The sequence below is a fragment of the Giraffa tippelskirchi genome, chromosome 4, assembly GCF_054371585.1.
Source record: "Giraffa tippelskirchi isolate mGirTip1 chromosome 4, T2T-mGirTip1v1.2.pri, whole genome shotgun sequence".
In the NCBI taxonomy this organism is placed as follows: Eukaryota; Metazoa; Chordata; class Mammalia; order Artiodactyla; family Giraffidae; genus Giraffa; species Giraffa tippelskirchi.
Genome location: NC_137278.1, coordinates 113,442,942 through 113,462,478, shown reverse-complemented (window position 1 = coordinate 113,462,478; position 19,537 = coordinate 113,442,942). Strand labels below are relative to the sequence as shown.

Genomic DNA, 19,537 nt, shown 5'->3' with positions numbered 1-19,537 from the left:
TGACATCTTCATTTTTCCAGTAGTCTGGAATAGCTTATAAAGAGAATGTTTGCTTTATCTAGGGACCCACAGTCATAGCTATGATTTTACTCTGATGCTTTCTTGTGACAGCGGCTGGAGCAGCAGGCAATGAGATGAAAGAAAGTTTTAGTAAATTCCGTGCTCTTTAAATCTAGAGTAAATCAAGAAACAATTCTTGAATGACACTCTCTGATAGTAAAGAATCTGCCTGCAATGTAGGAGACCCAGATTTGATCCCTGGGTCAGGAAGATCCCCTGGAGAAGGGAATGGCAACCCACTCCAGTATTCTTGCCTGGAGAGTCCCATGGACAGAGGAGCCTGGCGGGCTACAGCCCATGGGGCCACAATGAGTCAGACACAACTGAGCGACTAACACTGCCACTGTGTTGTTGCTAGGAAACATCTGTCCAGTACATTAGTCCAGAGCCCTTCCTCATCAGCAGGTTAACAGAGAAGAGCCATCTCCGTATTTTTAACACTTCTGTGTGATCCAAGACATTTGCAGCCATTCCTTTGCTTGTAGTATAATTCCTGAACATGAAGGAGCCAGTTAGATTTAGACATTGGAGTTTTTAGGAGAATACACATTGTTCCCTTCGGTGGCTAGACTGAATGTTTTTAATGAAATAAGAACTACATTTAGCATTTCCTGCACAACACTAGGGCCTGGATAAATGAATCAATACCTGATCAGCATGAAGGGCAGCAGAAGCAGACCAGGCTGGTGAAGGAAATACATATTTGACCACAAAGGGCCCTTTCATACCACTTTTCAATGGTTTCACTGCCCCTTCCATTCAGTTCTCTAATGTGGGCTGTTGGCAGCTGCTAGGATATGCTGATGTCAAGACAAAGGGGAGTATAGTCAGTCCCCCTATCCATGGGTTCCCCATCCGTGGATCCAACCAAACACGTTCAATCTGAAACAAATCCGTGGATGATAAGCCCTGGATAGTCAGGCCCGACAGGGACTCTAGCATCTGCATATTTTGGTCTGCGACGTCCTGGAGCCAATAGCCCAAGAACACTAAGGGACTGACTTTTGTTGCTTGGCAGAGGCAGTTAGAACCCATTGTTTTAAAAGGTTCAGGATTATAAAATCGTTCCCCTTCATTGTTATATCAAATCCAGAGCAAACGAATTAATCAATGAGGGACAACAAAACTCATTTAAGTTTAAAAAATTATCTTACACAGATAAATATAAAAATATGCTTTGCATTTTTTTCTTGGACTGAGTGAAAGAAGCCTGTGTCTTGCTTTATTTTATTCTTTCATATCAGTCAGGAAATTTTTTAGCTTCTTAGTGATCAGAGCAGTTCTTACAAATATGTCTTTAAAATTACTATATTTTAAAAATCAATTATAAGACAAAATGTTTAAGAAAACCCACTGCAAGACTGAGAGTAACTCACTGTGCAGTTTCTCTCCAACGAAATGAACTACAGTTTCACAGAATTAGCTGCTATTTTGGCAAGTGATGAACAGATCCTTTATTAAAAAAAACAAAAAGATTTACTGACATTAAGGGCCTAGGAAATGACAGGCAGTGACGTTTCTGCTAATTAAAACTATCCTGAGCACACAGAAATTGCTCCTAGTGTGCTCCCTAAAGTGACTGAAATTTAAAATGGAATAAACACAATGAATTAGGTGGGTGATCCAATGAATGAGAGCTCTTAACTTTCACCTCCTTTAGTACCTCCTTGGGTGCACAGCCCACTGAGTGACAGGTACAAAAAAGTCTGATGCTTCACACACCATTTATAGACACCAAGAACTTTGTGAAAGTCTTATCAGGGATGGGGGCTTTCCAGGTAGCGCTAGTGGTGAAGAACCTGCCTGCCAGTGCAGGAGATGTTAAGAGTCGTGGGTTCCATCCCTGGGTCTGGAAGACCTCCTGGAGAAGGGCATGGCAATCCACTCCAGTATTCTTGCCTGGAGAATATCATGGACATAGGAGCCCGGCAGGCTATAGTCCATAGGGTCACACAGAGTCGGACATGACTGAAGTGACTTAGCACACACAGCACAATCAGGAATGACCTTGGTTACCAGGTTTTGGCAACCATATATTGGTAATGTTAACCAGTATGGAAGTCCAAATATCTTAGTATAGAGGAGGTGAAAGAAGTGAAAATCATTCAGGTCCAGTGAAGGTATATTTAGATGTTTAGTTATTTTGAACAACTTCAGTTTACAAACTATGAATTCAAATCCCATCTTTTCTCGTATATAATCGTATCTGTCAAGGCAAGGTCAATTCCTGTGCCTAACATGTAGGAGATGCTGTAGTCAGTCATGCACTGCACCTGTCTCCTTTCTCTTATCTCAGTCACAGCCCAGGCCATGTTGGCTGAAAGATTTGACTTTTTAATTCCTCTACAGAAGCAAGCAACCCTTTAAAATAGAAGAATTTTTAAAATTAAAAAAAAATCAGTTTTAGTTATTTATTATCATGTAGCAAATTATCCCAACATGTAGCATTTCTTTTCCTCATGACTTCTGTGGGTCAGGAATCGGGACATGGTTTACCTACCGCCTCTATCCAAAGTCTCTCACAAGACTGCAGGCAAAGTGTCAGCCCAGGGCCCCAGTCATGTCAAGACTTGACTTGGGGGAAAATCCAATTCTGAGCTGACTCAGTTCCTTGCTAGCTGTTGGCCAGAGACATCTGTTCCTTTCCACGTGAGCATCTCACAGGACTGCTCGTAGCTTGACAGCTGGCTTCCCCCAGAGCAAGAGCTCAGAGAAGAGAGAGGCAGAGAGGACCAGCTGGAATGAAGCCAGTCTGTTCGTAACCTAACCTAGAAAGTCACATCCCATCACTTTTGCATGTGTGCTAAGTCGCTTCAGTCGTTTCTGACAGTGCAATCCTATGGACTGCAGCCTGCCAGGCTCCTCCGTTCCCGGGATTCTACAGGCAAGAATACTGGAGTGGGGTGCCGTGCCCTCCTTTAAGGGATCTTCCCAGGGATCGAACCTGGATCTCTGGCACCCCTTGCATTGGCAGGTGGGTTCTTCACCACCATCGCCAGTCACTTTTGTCACAGTCTTTTCATTACAGTAAGTCTCCAGGTCCAGCCCAAACTTGGAGGAAGAGGGTGATACAAGTGCGGGAATATCGGGAAGTGAGATTATTTGGAACCATCTTAGAAGCTGCCTAAAACAAAGCCTTAGAAATAATAAAGCCAAATCTCTTCCATTTTACAAATGAGGGAAATAGGGCTGAGGTACAGAGGACTTACACAACTCACCAGTGACAGGGAAGGACCAAGCCTTCTGATTCTTGGTCTAGAGCTCTTGACACTACATATTGCTGATTTATGGTTTTTCTTCACTTGCTCTCACTCTCAGTGCGCTCTCTCCTTTTGCTCAGTCTGTTCATATCAACAAATAAAATACCCTCCCCCAAATAGTATTTTAGCTTTTTAAAAATTTAAACTCACCGGCATGCGCCCCGCTTCTTAATCATAGCTAACGACGAGGGAGCGGGGAGAGGAATGGCAAGAATATTCCTTATTAAGCATGTGTAATTCTGATGCTACAACCCAATGCATCCACCGTGGGCTTCAGATGTGTGCTGGGCATTCTGCTGTGTTCATTGCACTACCAATTCAACTATCTTTCCAGAGCCTCACGGCAAAGTTGAAAAATCAGAATCCGTAATTTCTAGAGCATTATTTGTTTTGTAACTCTCTTTAATTAATGTTTTACAGGTGCTTATACTGTTAGCCTCTTCCATTAGCCCATCATTTCATTCTCCAAAAAGCATTTTCCTATTTAGCATCTAACTGAGCACATACAAATTAGCACATAGCATAGGTAGGTAGGTTGGAAATGTCACTTTGCCACATTAAAGCCTCTGATCAAAAGCACTTAGAATTCCAAAGGAGAATTAAAAATTGAAATCATTTAGTAAACAAATGTGTTAATTGAGCGTTTACCAAATGCAGCTTGTAGCTGTTTTTGTCCTTAAACTCTAGAGGAGATTTGGTGAGGTGCAGCTATTATGTTTATCCCTTATAAATTAGTTGTTAAATTGCAGACCCTGAAGGCTACCTTTCCAATCTTTATTTCCATTACTGCCTAACTGGTTCTTTGAATAAATTATGTAATGTCTTTGTGCCTGTCTCCCTTCTGGGGGAAATAATAATAGCATCTCTTTCATGGAGTTGTGGTAATAAATGAGTTCATACAAGTAAGGGAATTAGAATACTATCTAGCACATAGCGTTAACGGTTAACTATTATTATAATCTGGGTATGTTTTCTCCCCAATCCAACAGCTCTGGTTGGGAATGCCTGCTTGGTACGTGGCAGCCTGCAGAGCCAATGTGAAGAGCGGTGCCATTATGTCTGCTTTATCGGACACTGAGATCCAGAGAGAAATTGGAATCAGCAATCCTCTGCATCGCTTAAAGCTCCGATTAGCAATCCAGGAGATGGTTTCCCTAACCAGTCCTTCAGCTCCTCCAACATCCAGAACTGTGAGTCCATTTGTGCTCCTTCCCTCTCCCAGGGCTGGGCGAACGGCAGCATCCCCAGACCCACAGAGCAGAACTGTGGCAGCAGACATGTCAATGTCCGCATGCATTATTCTCAGGAGATCTTGCTTGCTCTTCATTAACCTTGCTGCTACTTTTAATAGGTTTTCAACTGAAGAGCTGTGATTCCTATCAGACTTGAAAGCTGCAACCAAAATAGACTTTTGAGCTAGCCTCTAAAGTTTAGATTTTTCTCCCAAGCAAGACCAAGGGTTTATTCTTTTGTGAGATTTTTTTCTTTTTAATGTAATCCACCATCTCAAGAGATGAACTCTAGGCAGGATTACTTTTTGAAGATGTAATGCTAGACTCACTACCTCTTAAACAGTTTTCATAAATGAAAGTACCTTGATATTTAATGTTTTATAAATACCATGTGAATTACTTGCCCTCAAAACCTGTTTGCTTTTTATTTATAAATCCATACTTCTCTCATAATTTTGTCCCTGTCTTAATACTAGAAAAGAACAAAATATTTGAAAAGGAATGCCAGATGACAAATTCAAACATTGAGAAAAACTTGCAAATAACATTCATTCTTTCCTTAGTCCTTCTCCAAATTATATCATTTTATGATGAAGGATATGATTTCTGATGTTAATTGGATTTTTCTGGTCTCATGTCTTATACAAAAAAAAAGGAAAAATGAGGTAAGTTCAAATAGTGGGCAAAAGATAAGAAAGCAAAATTATTTCAGTTTTCAGGCACACAGCTCACTTGAGTATAACTTTTTTTTATATGGTCTTAAACATCACCATAAATTGGAGAATTTGCTTCATTTTATTACATATATTCTTATATTCCTTCCCAGTGTACTAGATTCCAGTGCTAGAAACACAAAGTCAAATTTTAAGTGTTTATCTTTCTTATATAATTCCATTGTAACTTTTTCCTAAGATATATTTAGGAGAAAATATATACTTTAACAAATTCTTATATATAACTTGTTGAAAGTGAAAGAGGAAATTGAAAAAGTTGACTAAAAACTCAACATTCAGAAAACTAAGATCATGGTATCTGGTCCCATCACTTCATGGCAAATAGATGGAGAAATGGTGGAAACAGTGGCTGACTTTATTTTGGGGGGCTCCAAAATCACTGCAGATGGTGACTGCAGCCATGAAATTAAAAGATGCTTGTGCCTTGGAAGAAAAGTTATGACCAACCTAGATAGCATATTAAAAAGCAGCGATGTTACTTTGTCAACAAAGGTCCATCTAGTCAAGGCTATGGTTTCTCCAGTGGTCATGTATGGATGTGAGAGTTGGACTATAAAGAAAGCTGAGAGCTGAAGAATTGATGCTTTTGAATTGTGGTGTTGGAGAAGACTCTTGAGAGTCCCTTGGACTGCAAGATCCAACCAGTCTATCCTAAAGGAAATCAATCCTGAATATTCATTGGAAGGACTGATGCTGAAGCTGAAACCAATACTTTGGCCATTTGATGCGAAGAACTGACTCATTTGCAAAGACTGTGATGCTGGAAAGGATTGAAGGCAGGAGGAGAAGGGGATGACAGAGGATGAGATGGTTGGATGGCATCACCGACTCAATGGTCATGAGTTTGAGTAGACTCCTGGAGTTGGTGATGGACAGGGAGACCTGGTGCGCTGCAGTCCATGGGGTCTCAAAGAGTCGGACACGACTGAGCAACAGAACTGAACTGATAGCATATTAAAATGTACATAAATGTTATATACTATAGCTGAATTATTAATGAAGCTAAAAAAGTATTTCAGAATATATTTAAAATAAAAGCTGAGAAGGCCATTAAAATAGTTACTATAAACAGAATTCAGATCTGATGATGAGTTTCCTGAGTAACTTCCAACTGAGAGAGAAGTATCATGACTGGTTTATATTAACATTGTCCTCCCAAGAGCAAATTTGAACAAAAATATTTAAAATTTCTAATCTTGCAAAAGTAAAAGCAACCGAAGTCCCAACTTAAAGATGAAAAATAGAATATAATTTATTTATATTTAGCATCCTATTTCTTAAAGGAAAATTGAATAATTAAGCATTATTTTTCTAAAAATGTCTGAGAAAACTCAAGGAACTTAAATCACAAGCTCTTAAAGGTAAGAGCATACTCAGTTGTTCAAAGAACAGTCAAATGTGAAGAGAGCTTATGAGACCCTTCTTCATCTACTCTCAGTTCACCTCAAAGGCTTTATTTCCTCAGATCAGGATCCCAGGAACACAGAACTACTTTCAGTTTCCTAAATTTTTATGATTTCGGATGATCATAAGCTTTTTCAGTTGTTCTTCTCTCTGCCTGGAATATTCTTTCCACTCCAAGGTCACTGTCCTCCAGTTCTTCCTTCTTCTGATGATCCCTGAATGTCCTTCCTCTAAAAAGTTTTCACCAAACTCCAAAGTCTGGGTTTGCTTCTCTTCCCGAGTTATTGCTCTGTATGCTTATAAAAAACTATTACATAACTTTCTCTCCTTGATTCATCCCACACTAGGCCAAGCAAGTATATTATCAGGTTTTCCAGTCCCTAGGCCTTAACTCAGTGCCTGGCAAATTGTAAATAGTCAATAAATGTGCGTCTTAAAATGGTGATTTTATAAGTCATACTACCGACCACTACACAGGACATGAAATATGTATGTCCTGATTACAGAGAGGGCAACCATGCTAAGAAAGGAAGACATGTTCACCAGCAGGTTTAGTGGAAGATGACATAGTTTTATTCCTTAATGTGAGATAGAAGCAGAGTGCTCTGGCATTCCAAGGAGGAAAAAAATCACTTCTGATTAAGGCTGAAAGAGAAATTAACATTTGAAAGACAGGTAATATATGTTAATTATTAAAATCATTAATATTTTCACTATTAACTTTTTGATAGAGACCTTTTCATTCTACTTTCTTTCTCACTTATAAAAATAAATTATTTTCACATATTATTTTGTACTTCTAAAACTCAGTAATATAACATGAATATTTTCCCCATTTTATTAATATTAAATATGTAATTGTAGTATCATTGTTAATTGCTGCATACCTCCTTTAATTTATTTAATCAACCCCCTAATATTGGACATTTTGCTTATTTAGCAATTTTCATTGTATTTACAATACCATAATGAGTATGAATGTAGTTAAATATTACATTAACTGTGATAGCAATATTTGTATATAAGGCATTTATATTTTTATTACTTTTGAACCTTAATTGCCAGATTGTTTTGTGTAGTCTTTTCTCTTGCTTTGTCAATGTTAATGACTACATTGCTTAAGTTTACATTTTTAAAGTTACTAGTAAAGTTAAAATGTTTTCATATACTTATTTATTTTAGCATTTAAATGAATTTCCTGTTCATAGCTTTTTTCATTTTTCTATCAGATTATAGGAATATTCATTTTTTTTTGCTTATGTGTAAAAGCTCTTTATTCACAGAAGACATATGCCCTTAGCTAAATATTGATACAAGTTACACAAGAGAGAAGTTGCTTTAAAAATAATTTGCTTTAAAATTTGCTTTAAAAATAATCTACTGAGTGCTTTTTATAAATATTTCTTTAACTCTATCTACATGAAAGTATTTACTTATTTTTAATATATTTCAAATATGATTTGCTTTGCAAAAAAATTTCATGTGAATTTTTAGTAATTAATCCCCATTTAATTTTAAGATGAAAACATTTTAAAGTCATCACCTAAATTATATACTAGGATTCACTCTTTGAAATTTCAAAAGGAGTTGGCTTTTTTTTTTTAAAGAAATGTTATCATGTCTTCTGGAACACTGCCAACAGTTCTGATCATACAAGATATTCCGTGTGTTTAGGTTTGGGTTCCTGAGAAAGATGTACCTTGTTCCTTCACTCAAGTCCTTAAGAGAAAAAAACAAGATACTTAGATTAAAAAAAAAAAAAAAGAAACTGAACAGAACTCTGCCTCCTTTTCTGTTTAGATGAAATGGACTAATAGAAAAATCTAATGTTTTCATTCATTATTAATATCTACATTTGTTATTTCTCTGGGCCAAACCTAATCTTCCAGCTTTCTGTTTCTTTTTCCTAAGCTATAGTTACTGTAGAAGGCCTCCTATATAATAGAATAGAGATGGAGATATCAGATAATTGAAATATTTGGCTTAAGAGATGTATCATAAAGAATAAATAATTTCTTTAAATATTTCATCTTAAGTAAAAATATGTAAATATTCAGGCACTTGCAAATTTAGATGAAACCCTAGGGCTTTTCTTTTAGTATAATTCCAGTGCCTAGAGTTTCATATTATGTTTATTTGATAGCTTCATCCTTTAAACATTTTCAACTTTTTTAGCTTGAGTTTCTTTTTAAAGTGATAACTAAGATACTCGGAAAGCTATGAGTGTAGAATCCTCCTGGAAATCTACAAATTCTTCCCTAGACTTTGCTGAAGTTGTATTTCTCATTGATAATGTGTTTTAATATTTGCCCTTATCTAGTCTTTCCAAATAATTCAGCTTAGTGTTCAGACATGAGCCAAGTTGATTTAATTTTTGGCTCTATATAATATTTACTTAAATTGCCTAATTTTTTTTTTTTAAAGTGCTGTGAAAGTAAAAATGTTTGGGAACAAAAACAAATGATCTTTGGTAAACATATAATTTAGCAATTTTGAGCAGACATGGAAGGCATAACATAAGCTTCAACACAATGTACAGGGGAAATAAAGAGCATTATTAAACTAAAGATTTACCTGGGCAGAGATTGTTTAATGAGAATTCTAGTAAAATTGTAGTAACAGCCAACATCAGTGGAGAACTAAGTGTCAGGCCCTGGTCTAAGTGTTCTACATGCAGTAACTGATTTGAGTCTGAGGACAATGCTTTGAGATGGGTACTTTCATGATACCTATTTTACAAGTGGGAGGAATTGATGAACAGAGAGGTTAAATGACTTGTCCTAAGGTCGCACCCTAGGTGGTTTTGCCCCATAGTTTGTGCTCCTAACAAGTGTACTTTCCTGCTTCCTGCACTCTACCAGTTTTCCTTCTTTTTCACAACATTCTTTCAACTTTGGTTCCCCTTTACATAATTATTAACCTCCTAAGCCTCAACCTTTAAGTAAATACGGTGAAATACAGTTGTGTTAAACTAGTCTTATTATAATGAGAAATATTTTTCCTTTTATGGTAGAGAAACATCAAGTCAGATTACAGAGAAATGTGGATATAGGTCATTTTAAATGTGGAGAGTAAATTTCAAATTAATTTACTTTGAAATTCAATTATAAAGTAAAAAAATGCTTCAAAATGATGTAAGTCATTATAGAAGTTACAGCTAGATAAGGTTCAGGATTGTTCTGAGGTCTGGCTGCTTTATTTATTTTGTATTTCTGACAGCAAGAGAATTATTTTCCTCCAATTTGTTGTCATAAGTTATCCCTTAAACTCATTTTAATATTTATTTTTATATCATAACTCTCTCCTAAATGATTTAATTAGGTAAGTGCTTTAATTCTTAACCTCCTTTAGGAATTTTCCTTCTAGATTTCAATTGATAATACTAGCTGAATATTCTACTGCATCTAGGCTAAGGTAAGGCTAGCAAGACACCTCCAACGAAACTGAATGAAGGTCTCACTGCCAGTGCGACCTTGCACTTGCACGATCCTGAAAGTGAGTGCTTCCTTAAACGGAGCCCCCTTGACACCTCACCTACCTCATCCTAGTCTGAGCCCTGTATCAGAATATATTGCATAATTTAAAATTATTAGTGTCTTTTATAGTATGAGTGTGTAGTTTTAGCCTACTTAACAGATGTGGAATCCAGAGCAGCTTAGGAAATGTCCTAGTTACTGAGAAGTGGCACTGCTAGAACTCAAACCTCTTGATTATAATTTAGTAAATTTCTAGATAACTAAAATTTTCAAAATCATTTTCTAGACTCAAATGGTATTTGCCGTACACACACACACACACACACACACACACACACACACAAATCATTTACTGGTTTGCATTCTCCAGCTCATTTATTGGGGGTTGCAGCATGGACTACCAACGGCAGTGAGTAAATGATTTTCAGTGGCTCTCAGAAAGCCACAGCCAAATGATATGATGCTTGTCCTTTGTGCTTTTCCAGGCCACTTTTTGCAGTCTTTATCCCTGGACTCAAGGCACCAGTGTCCTATGTCCTTTGCTTGCTCGAAGCATCCAAACTCTAGCTATTCTCTAAGATGTGCTCTTTGCTGAAACGCTCATGCTCTAAAGCACCCTTTTTTGACTTATCCAGACAAAAGTTCCATCCTTTATACTGGTGATAAAAAGAAACAAATCTAAATAATTGACTTACTCCCTGTGGGCTTGCTTATAAAATAAACTTGTTGAAAACCTCAACTAATGCCTAAGTGGTTGGGTCGTATAGGAATCATTTTATGGGTTACTTTTCAAGACTCTAGAGCAGGCAGTGCTCGTCGCAAGTAAAACTGCAGAGCACAAGTGAACAAACAACTTACAACTTTGGGAAGTTTGCCAACCATACTTTAGAAAATTGTCCTGGATATATACTCATTTTGCATGCAAAGATACAGATTAAGTAACAGCTCCTTGAATCCTACTCACTCCAGAATATAGTGATAGACTGGCAGATATAGACTTTAAATAACCTGTGAAGGAGATTATGTGAAGTGAAAGTCACTCAGTCATGTCCAACTCTGCGACCCCACGGACTATACAGTCCATGGAATTCTCCAGGCCAGAATCTGGAGTGGGTAGCCGTTCCTGTCTCCAGCAGGGATCTTCCCAACCCAGGGATCGAACCCAGGTCTCCCGTATTGCAGGCAGATTCTTGACAAGTTTAACCACAAAGAAAGAGATTGTACATGTATGCATTTCAGTAAGAAATAATACCGGTCAAGTTTCTTACAGAAGAAGGGAGATCTTCATTTCTTAGATTCACAAACAAGGTGGAATCGATAGACATCATTGTAAAACAATCTGGCTTAAATGAATTTCCTCTCAAGTAACCATCACTGAAGCTCGTGATGAAGAGACAGTACAGCCATTCAGCCAAAGCAGTGTCATCACTGAATATAAACGGAATGTGACAGATGAGTGTAAAAACTCTTTTTAGCATAGTACACTCCTCACAAAGTCAATGAAAGCAATTTCTGCCAAGTGATTTAATAATCATATATTCATATGCAACTTTCTGTTTATAATGAGCACCATTTTTAGAAGCTGGGGATAGAAGGAGGGGCTTTTAATGACATGGATGGCTCAATTATTCTAAGTATATTTTACAGTTGTGCAGTTTTATCTTTTAAGAAAAAATTCATTTATACTCAAAATTCTAAAATGGTAGGAAAATGAGAATTCTCTATGTATAAGTGATACTTATCCTTTGAGATCTTTATGCTTTATAATTTGCTTATAATAATGAATATTTACTGTGTTTCATTTCTCAACCATGAGTCATTCTCTTATACATGAGATTTACCATATGTTAAATTAAACTCATCAATTTAGTTTATATGCAGTTATTTTAAAAATTATATTAAATTGCATTATTTATAATAGAAGCTAAGTTAACATGGTACTGTGTTGGTAGAAAAGGCCAGAGAAAATTATGGTAATGACTTATATTGGGGTATCAATTTTGCTACTTCCAATTCTTTAAAACGAGACCCCTTCCAAAATAAGTAACAAGTAATATATAGGATATAAATTTCACTGTAACTATGGAATTGATGTACTTGGACAATGTTGAAATGTTTATAAAGATATCCCAGTGACATGGTGGAATTTGATGGGAAGTGGTTCCCAGTGATCTGTATGTTACTAAATGGACTTTGGTTTAGAAATTGTATGTAAGTCAGTGTATAAAAGAAATATCATCCGTTGTTTTATTAAAAGGAAAGTGAGACTTCATAATAGAATACTGCCTGCTAGAGGGAAAATTCCCTTTTACAACATATTCTTCTCTATAATGGTGTAGGATACTGCTGAAAAATCAGGTAACCCAAGTTTTATGACTTCTGACAATATTTACTGAAAAAAAAAACTTTCGTTACATCGAAAATAGCATTTCCTTTCTTTTTTGCTCTATAAGAATATAGGAAAACAACATATTTACTGAACTGTAAAAGGAAGAGGTCATTTGGGAAAAACTGATATTGATTCCCAGACAGGTTATAATAGTAATTTCAGCTTTGTATTGACAATCAATTTTCTCTTTCCAAGGACATTGAAGAATCAAAACTTTGTGAAGGAAATATTGGTAATAACATGACAAAACACATGTGTCTTTGTTTACTGAAGAAAAAATATTCTTCTACAGATCAAATTTATTCAGTTCTCCATGATTACCAAAAGAAGGATCCAATAGCCACATACCTTTGAAATGCAAATTTTGATTAAACCTTTTTCCTGATTAATAATTACAGAAGTATCATTTTAAATCTATCCCATGTGAGCTTCACAGCATGCCTCTTTCTATTTAATCTTTTGAAGTAGAAGCAAAAGGGAGCTGTGAGAAGCCAGCAATGCTGTCCCTTGCACATGCTGTAGGAGCAAGGGCACGGTGCTGTTACTGTGGTACCGTTAACTTACAGTGGTGCTGCCTTTCTTCTTTACCACTGCTTCCTCCCATGGACCCCACTGCTTCCCTCTGGGCCTCCTCACCAGCCTTCAGGCAACGTTTGGGTGACCCATGAAGAAATGGAAAATCTTGCAGCTCCAGCAAAAACGGTTAGTCTTTACAGCTTTGTTGAACAGGCAAAAACATCATTTTGCTGCTATTTGGATGGAAAAGCTACTTTGTTTACTGTAGATCAGAGTAATGGGTATGTTGACACAGTAATATGCAATGATTATGGTCTAATTTCACTGCACTTAGACATTTTTAAATAAAGCCATACTAGATTGTCATAATGTGGTTAATATAAGAGTTTGTAACATGCAAACAAGTAATCAAGAATTTAATAATATTTATCTATTTTGCAACATTGGAAATGTTTGATAGCAAATATCACTTAAAACTCAGCATATTGCCAGGTAATGCATGTTACCAAACTCAATTAAATTTGTAATAGAGTGTATAGATTGAATATCCTTTTTAAATGCAATCATTTAGCTTCTTGTACTTTCCCATCTCAGATACAGAGCTTCCTCCTTATCACCCCCATGAAAAGTGTTGATTTAGTATTAAAAATACATGCTTAAAGAAATTCATAGTGACTCATAATTGTCAGCTTTTAAAAATACAATATTATGTATAGTCATTTCTCATTTAAAGTAGCAAAGTTGGGCATGCCATGCATTTTATTATGAGCAACTTATTTTTAATTTAATGTCCTTTTCATTTTATTCATGTTTGAAATTGATTACTTAGCTTATGATGAATAAAAATGCCAATGTTGTTTACTAATTACATTTTTACTTTAGTTTGTTGTACTTGGTCTTTTCTTATTGAGTTTTGTTTGTTGCTGCTTGTTGTTGAGACCCATTTCATTACCACAAAGCTTAGTTGGAAGGATGCAGTTCCTTTGTCCACTCCATTAATTTACTTTGTACAGGATTTCTCCATCCATATGTATGTATAAACATTTGTGCATTGTATATATATATATATATATATAATAAAAATTTTTTTATTATAACTTATTATGAAAAATCCCACAGTTTTAAGAATTAAAAAGGTTTGGAATGACCAGATCAAATGTATCTTGAAAATTTCATATGTCACATGTGTGTATTTAATCAGCCTAAATTAGAAATTACATAGGTGTCCTTGTAGTCACCCTTGAACTCCTCAGTTGATTACTGTGGATCTGAATAAGGATCTGTGTATTTATTTGCCTGTGTCCTAGTTAACATTGTAATAGCAAAACAATTTTGCTTCTACTAGAAAAAAATTTACTGTATTAATTTGAGATTAATTTCTATTTATCTGCTTTATTAATCATTTCCTGCTGCTAACACAGAAAGAATCTGAGGAAGGAAGCTGGGCCCAGGTAGGAAATTCATATGCTTTAAAACAGTATAATTTAGTAGGCTATGAATATATAAAGTAAGAAAACTGTATGTCATAATATTATAAATCTTCACTTAGCTTAAGATTAGCTTAATCGTGTATTCAACTTTATTATGTTTAATACTATATAGGTCTTTTTAAATCACCATATTTTGCAATTAGGAAGATGATTGTCATTTTACACCTGGCCCAAAAGAACTACAACTTAAACTTCTTGGAAATCGCCCTCTAAATATATTTAATCAGGAATCATTTATGTTGGATGTAAGGGGAAGAGGAGAGATTTCAAAAAATTTGTTTGGAATCACCTATTCTTTAGGTGGCACTAGTAGTAAAGAATCCACCTGCCAATGCAGGAGATGCAAGAGACATGGGTTCAATCCCTGGGTTAGGAAGATCCCTTGGAGGAGGAAATGGTAACCCACCCCAATATTCTTGAGAAACCCCATGGAAGAGGAGCCTGGAAGGCTATGGTCCATGGGGTCACACACAGTAGGACACGACTGAATGACTGAGCACACACAAGCTTTATAGTATAATGGAAAGTGTGTGAGAAATGGAGTTGGAGGGACATGGGTTAGCTTTGCAACTGCACATCAGAAGTCACTCCCATTTATTGAAATGGCGTTGTGAGCCAAACATCTGTAATTTGAACATACATATATGTTTGTAGGGAAGCTGTTCCTTTTTCAACATTTCCACATTATACTACTAAACTAAAAGAATTAATGTGTTATAGGTAATGTGATTCAAACTTTGTATGAAAAATTTCGGTAGTTATTACTAGGATCTTGCTGCTGTTGCTGTTTAGTCGCTCAGTCATGTCCAACTTTTTGTACCCTCATGGACTGTAGCTGGCCAGGCTCCTCTGTCCATGGGATTTCCCAGGCAAGACTATTGGAACGGGTTGCCATTTCCTTCTCCAGGCATCTGCCTGACCCAGGAATTGAACCCACATCTCCTGTGTCTCTTGCATTGCAAGCTCATTCTTTAACACTGAGCCACCAGGGGAGCCCAGATACTACCAGGACCTACATTTAGTAAATTAGGGTTGCATTAGGTTTTTATTTTGGTAAGCATTTCATTTTCTAAGAACACACAAAATAAGAGGAACATCTCAATTTTAATTAGAAATACATGTTCTAATTGTGACTTTGATAAGGATCTGAATGGAAAATATTGTCAAATTAATAGAGAGTAATAATTCTTTTTAAAAATTGCTTTAGTGGCGATGGTTGATTTTGGTTTTACTTTTGACTTTTATGAAGTGTTTGGTAAGATCAGTTTATATTGTTATATTAAAGAATTAGATTATATTTTACTTTTAAATACAAAGTCTATATTGGCTGATATCTATAAAAGATTGCATCAATTTTTATAGAGTACTGGTTGCATGCTTCACTAGGTAACAACAGAGGCCACATAAAGCCTCAGCATTCTGCCCTCTAGCCTTGTGGCTCCTGTCTCTCTTCATTTACTGAGGTTTCTGTTTTCACATCAAGATTTGCCATTACACCACAGCAATATAATAGGAGCATTGAAGAGAAGGAAATGGTGGCATACTGGCTGACAGATAAAGATAAAATAAGTGAATTAAATAAATCTATCTATACAAAGTAAGAATCTTTCAGCTCAGCATTTGTTTATATCATTCATTTTAACTTTTGAATTTAAAATGTATTTTGTATAAAATATAATTCTTTTGAGAAAACAAAGTGAGCATAATCATTCGCTGTAGGCAAGGACTCTGTAGGCAAGGACCCAGACTTCCACTTTGTACAAAAGACATCAAATTTAGAGGCTAAATATTATTTCTGCTTCATTTCAACATATAAAAGAATTAAATATCAATTAAAATGATAGCCCATATCCTCCAATTACCATCTCATTTTATTGGTTAAGAAACTTGACTGCTATAAAACAATTCTAGTGTCCGGTTTTTCTACAGACTCTGGCATATGGAGATATGAACCATGAGTGGATTGGAAACGAATGGCTTCCCAGCCTGGGGTTACCTCAATACAGAAGTTATTTTATGGAATGCTTGGTAGATGCAAGAATGCTAGATCACCTAACAAAAAAAGATCTCCGCGTCCATTTAAAAATGGTGGATAGCTTCCATCGGTAGGTTTTTTTTCTGAAATAATTTAAGTGAAAAAGTAATTAGTGTATATATTACTGGAACATAAAGAGATATTTAAGAAATATAGAGTATGTGCTCTTTGAAACATCTGACAAAAATATCTTCACGCAATAAATGGCAGGGACTGTCTAATGTAGAGCTGGGTGCATATTACATACCCAAAGTTTACAGAATTAGACAGTACAAAATTCTCATACAGTATGGATCTTTTCTCCCCCCCGTATCTTTAGGAAATTTCATGTTTGCAATTTGAATCTATGTGTTCATTGTAGAAAAATATTTATTAAGAATAAATTCATCAGTTTCAACTATAGATATACGTAGTTATAAATTAAATAACTTAGGGATATGCTAGAAAAAATTTTGAGAAGGAATACTCCTCTGAAAAATATTTTTGTTTTTATATAAATCTTTTAGTGCTTTTGCTGAATAGGAGATGAGACAGTGGTAAGAACACAGATAATTAAATTGCTGTGATTAAAAATATGAAAAAAAAGTCTTTTTTCAAGTTGCTTATTATCCAAGGGGTAAAAAAATACTTCTTATAATACCATGTCATAAATGTTATATTATAGCCTGATCTCTTAGTAAGTCATCTGCAAAACTGTCAGTTATACTATGATCATTTTATATATAGTTAATTATAGTAAATTAATAAATATAAATCTAGGCAATTTGGCAAACGATTTGCTCACATCCTGTCCAACATTTAATTAATGACTAAAATAAAATGGTATAAAAATCATATATGTCAATGACATAAAGTTAGGACAAAGAGATAATAATTGAGATTCTTCAAATTTATCAAAATCTTTTGAATTTTAACAGTTGTTGACTGCTAGATTAAATTTAGAAGAGATAAAGATAATACCATTTTTAAAAACCATTAAATGCTAGATTGGGAATTCATTATTTAAAAGCAGTTCAAGTGAAGAAGATCTGTTATTTATAGTTGACACAAAAGTCTCAGTTCTGGTTAATGGCTTGACAGGGCATATCTGTACTGTGTTTATTGGCAGGCACAGTAAAAGTTCTACTACGTGGTGAGATGACAATAAGAAACTGTATTCATTTATGGATATTAAACTGTGATAGAGTGGTAGAAGTCTAGGGGAAAGGAAGGAATTAAATTTAGCTTGGATAGGGAAGAATTCAGATAAATTTACTTATGTTTCAATGTATGTGATAGAAGAATAATATTTGCTGTCTTGAACGTACACTTTCCTATTTCAAATAGGTGTAGATTATAGAGTGAGTGATTTATGTCCAATAGAAAAAAACTCTGTATCACTATTGCTCTATAGCACACATTGTGAGGTAGTGAGTTCTCTGCCATTGAATGTTTAGGCCCTCAAGTTTTGTGTGGCTGCAATAGATTTTCGAATACTAGAATTTCTGATGATACACTTGTGTTTGTTTTGTATTCTTCAGTAGATCAATTTTAGTTATTATTATTATAATAGAAATGGTTAATCCAGTGATCAGGTTTTTTTAAAAACTCAACATTGTTAATTGGCCATAGCCCAATAAAAATGTTTTGGGTATTAAAAAAATATTTTAAAGAAATCAAAATTACTCAAATGGCAGAGTTGTTGTTTGCTCTGAGCTCTGACTTAAAGCAGGTAGTACTTGACTGCATATGACAACCTGCTGTCTTTATAGCTCAGTTTTACATCTGACAGACATTGTTATAACAATGTATATATCCCCTTTAAGCACAATTTTACATTACATATAAAAGTCTGGCAGAAATTAGGCAAAGAGCCACTGGTTTAACCTCAAGCTGGCTAATGTCTATGATGGTTTTCACATCAGTATTATCTGGCATCCACTGAATTAGTTTAACTGGGCTAACATAACAAAATACCACAGACGAGTGGCTTAAACAACAGAAATTTACTTTCTTAAAGTTCTGGAATCTAGAAAACAAAGTGTCAGCATTGTTGGTTTCTTCACCTTGACTTACAGATAGCTGCTTTCTCAGGGTGTCCACACACACGGTCTTTCCTGTGCATGAATACGTCCCAGTTTTCTCTGTGTTCCAAATTTTCTCTTCTGTAAGGACACTGGTCATACTGGATTAAGGTCTACCCTGATGTCCTTATTTTATCTTAATTACCTCTCTTAAGACCCGATCTCCAATTACAGTCACATTCTGAAGTAGGGTGGGTTAGGGCTTCAACACAAGAATTTGGAGGAACACAATTCATCCAATAGTAGCAATTAATGTAGATTTTTTTCATTTTCCTCTGATTCTGAACTATTGAACTCAGCATTGTTTTACTAAAAATGCAGGGCCTAGAAGTGCATCCAGCACGTAAGAGTAGCCTGGCCAGTGTGTTGTGTCTAAGTGAAGTGAAGTGAAAGTCACTAAGTCATGTCCAGCTGTTTGCGACGCCATGGACTGTAGCCCACCAGGCCCCTCTGTCCATGGGACTTCCCAGGCAAGAATACTAGAGTGGGTTGCCATTTCCTTCTCCAGTGTATGTCTTTGTCTATAATTCTAAACATTTAAGAAATCACTAATAATCAGTGCTCTGCATTCTTGAGGCCTAGAGAGTCTTTCTACCTATTATACTCTTCCATAACCTTTATATATAGTATCACTAAGTCTTCTTTCTTCTCTTCAAACATCTCTGGGTTTTGGATTTTCTTTTCATGCTTTTCATTGTCTTTATCATGACCATTATTTTGACAGCACTGATTCCTCAACTCATTTCTCTGTTACCTAGAATTATCTATTTTTCCCAACTCCTGTTTTGCTATCAGATTCATTCTTTCTTAAATCAAACCCTTTAATGTTTTTCTCCTTTGAAAATTGTCCAGTAGTTTTCTGACACCTTGATGTGTCC

The 19,537-nt window shown here is 35.7% G+C and overlaps 2 protein-coding genes across 5 annotated transcripts in view; one reads left to right on the top strand and one right to left on the bottom strand.

Moving 5' to 3' along the window:
- ACSS3 (acyl-CoA synthetase short chain family member 3) overlaps nucleotides 1-19,537 on the bottom strand; it is a 249,175-nt gene that overhangs the window by 36,019 nt on the left and 193,619 nt on the right. For 2 of the 4 annotated variants that reach the window (XR_014083314.1, XR_014083315.1), the window contains one exon: nucleotides 7,241-7,335. The exons of the other annotated variants lie outside the window; for them this stretch is intronic. The gene's annotated coding sequence lies outside the window, so the exon portion shown is untranslated. Of the gene's footprint in view, nucleotides 1-7,240; nucleotides 7,336-19,537 lie in introns of those variants that run through there. 4 annotated transcript variants of the gene reach the window in all.
- The window catches only part of PPFIA2 (PPFI scaffold protein A2), a 509,952-nt gene that overhangs the window by 474,940 nt on the left and 15,475 nt on the right, over nucleotides 1-19,537 (top strand). Inside the window, exons 25-28 of the mRNA XM_081594854.1 lie at nucleotides 4,310-4,510; nucleotides 13,195-13,257; nucleotides 14,493-14,522; nucleotides 16,491-16,666. Coding sequence (XP_081450980.1) covers nucleotides 4,310-4,510; nucleotides 13,195-13,257; nucleotides 14,493-14,522; nucleotides 16,491-16,666 — 470 coding nt within the window. The remainder of the gene's footprint in view (nucleotides 1-4,309; nucleotides 4,511-13,194; nucleotides 13,258-14,492; nucleotides 14,523-16,490; nucleotides 16,667-19,537) is intronic.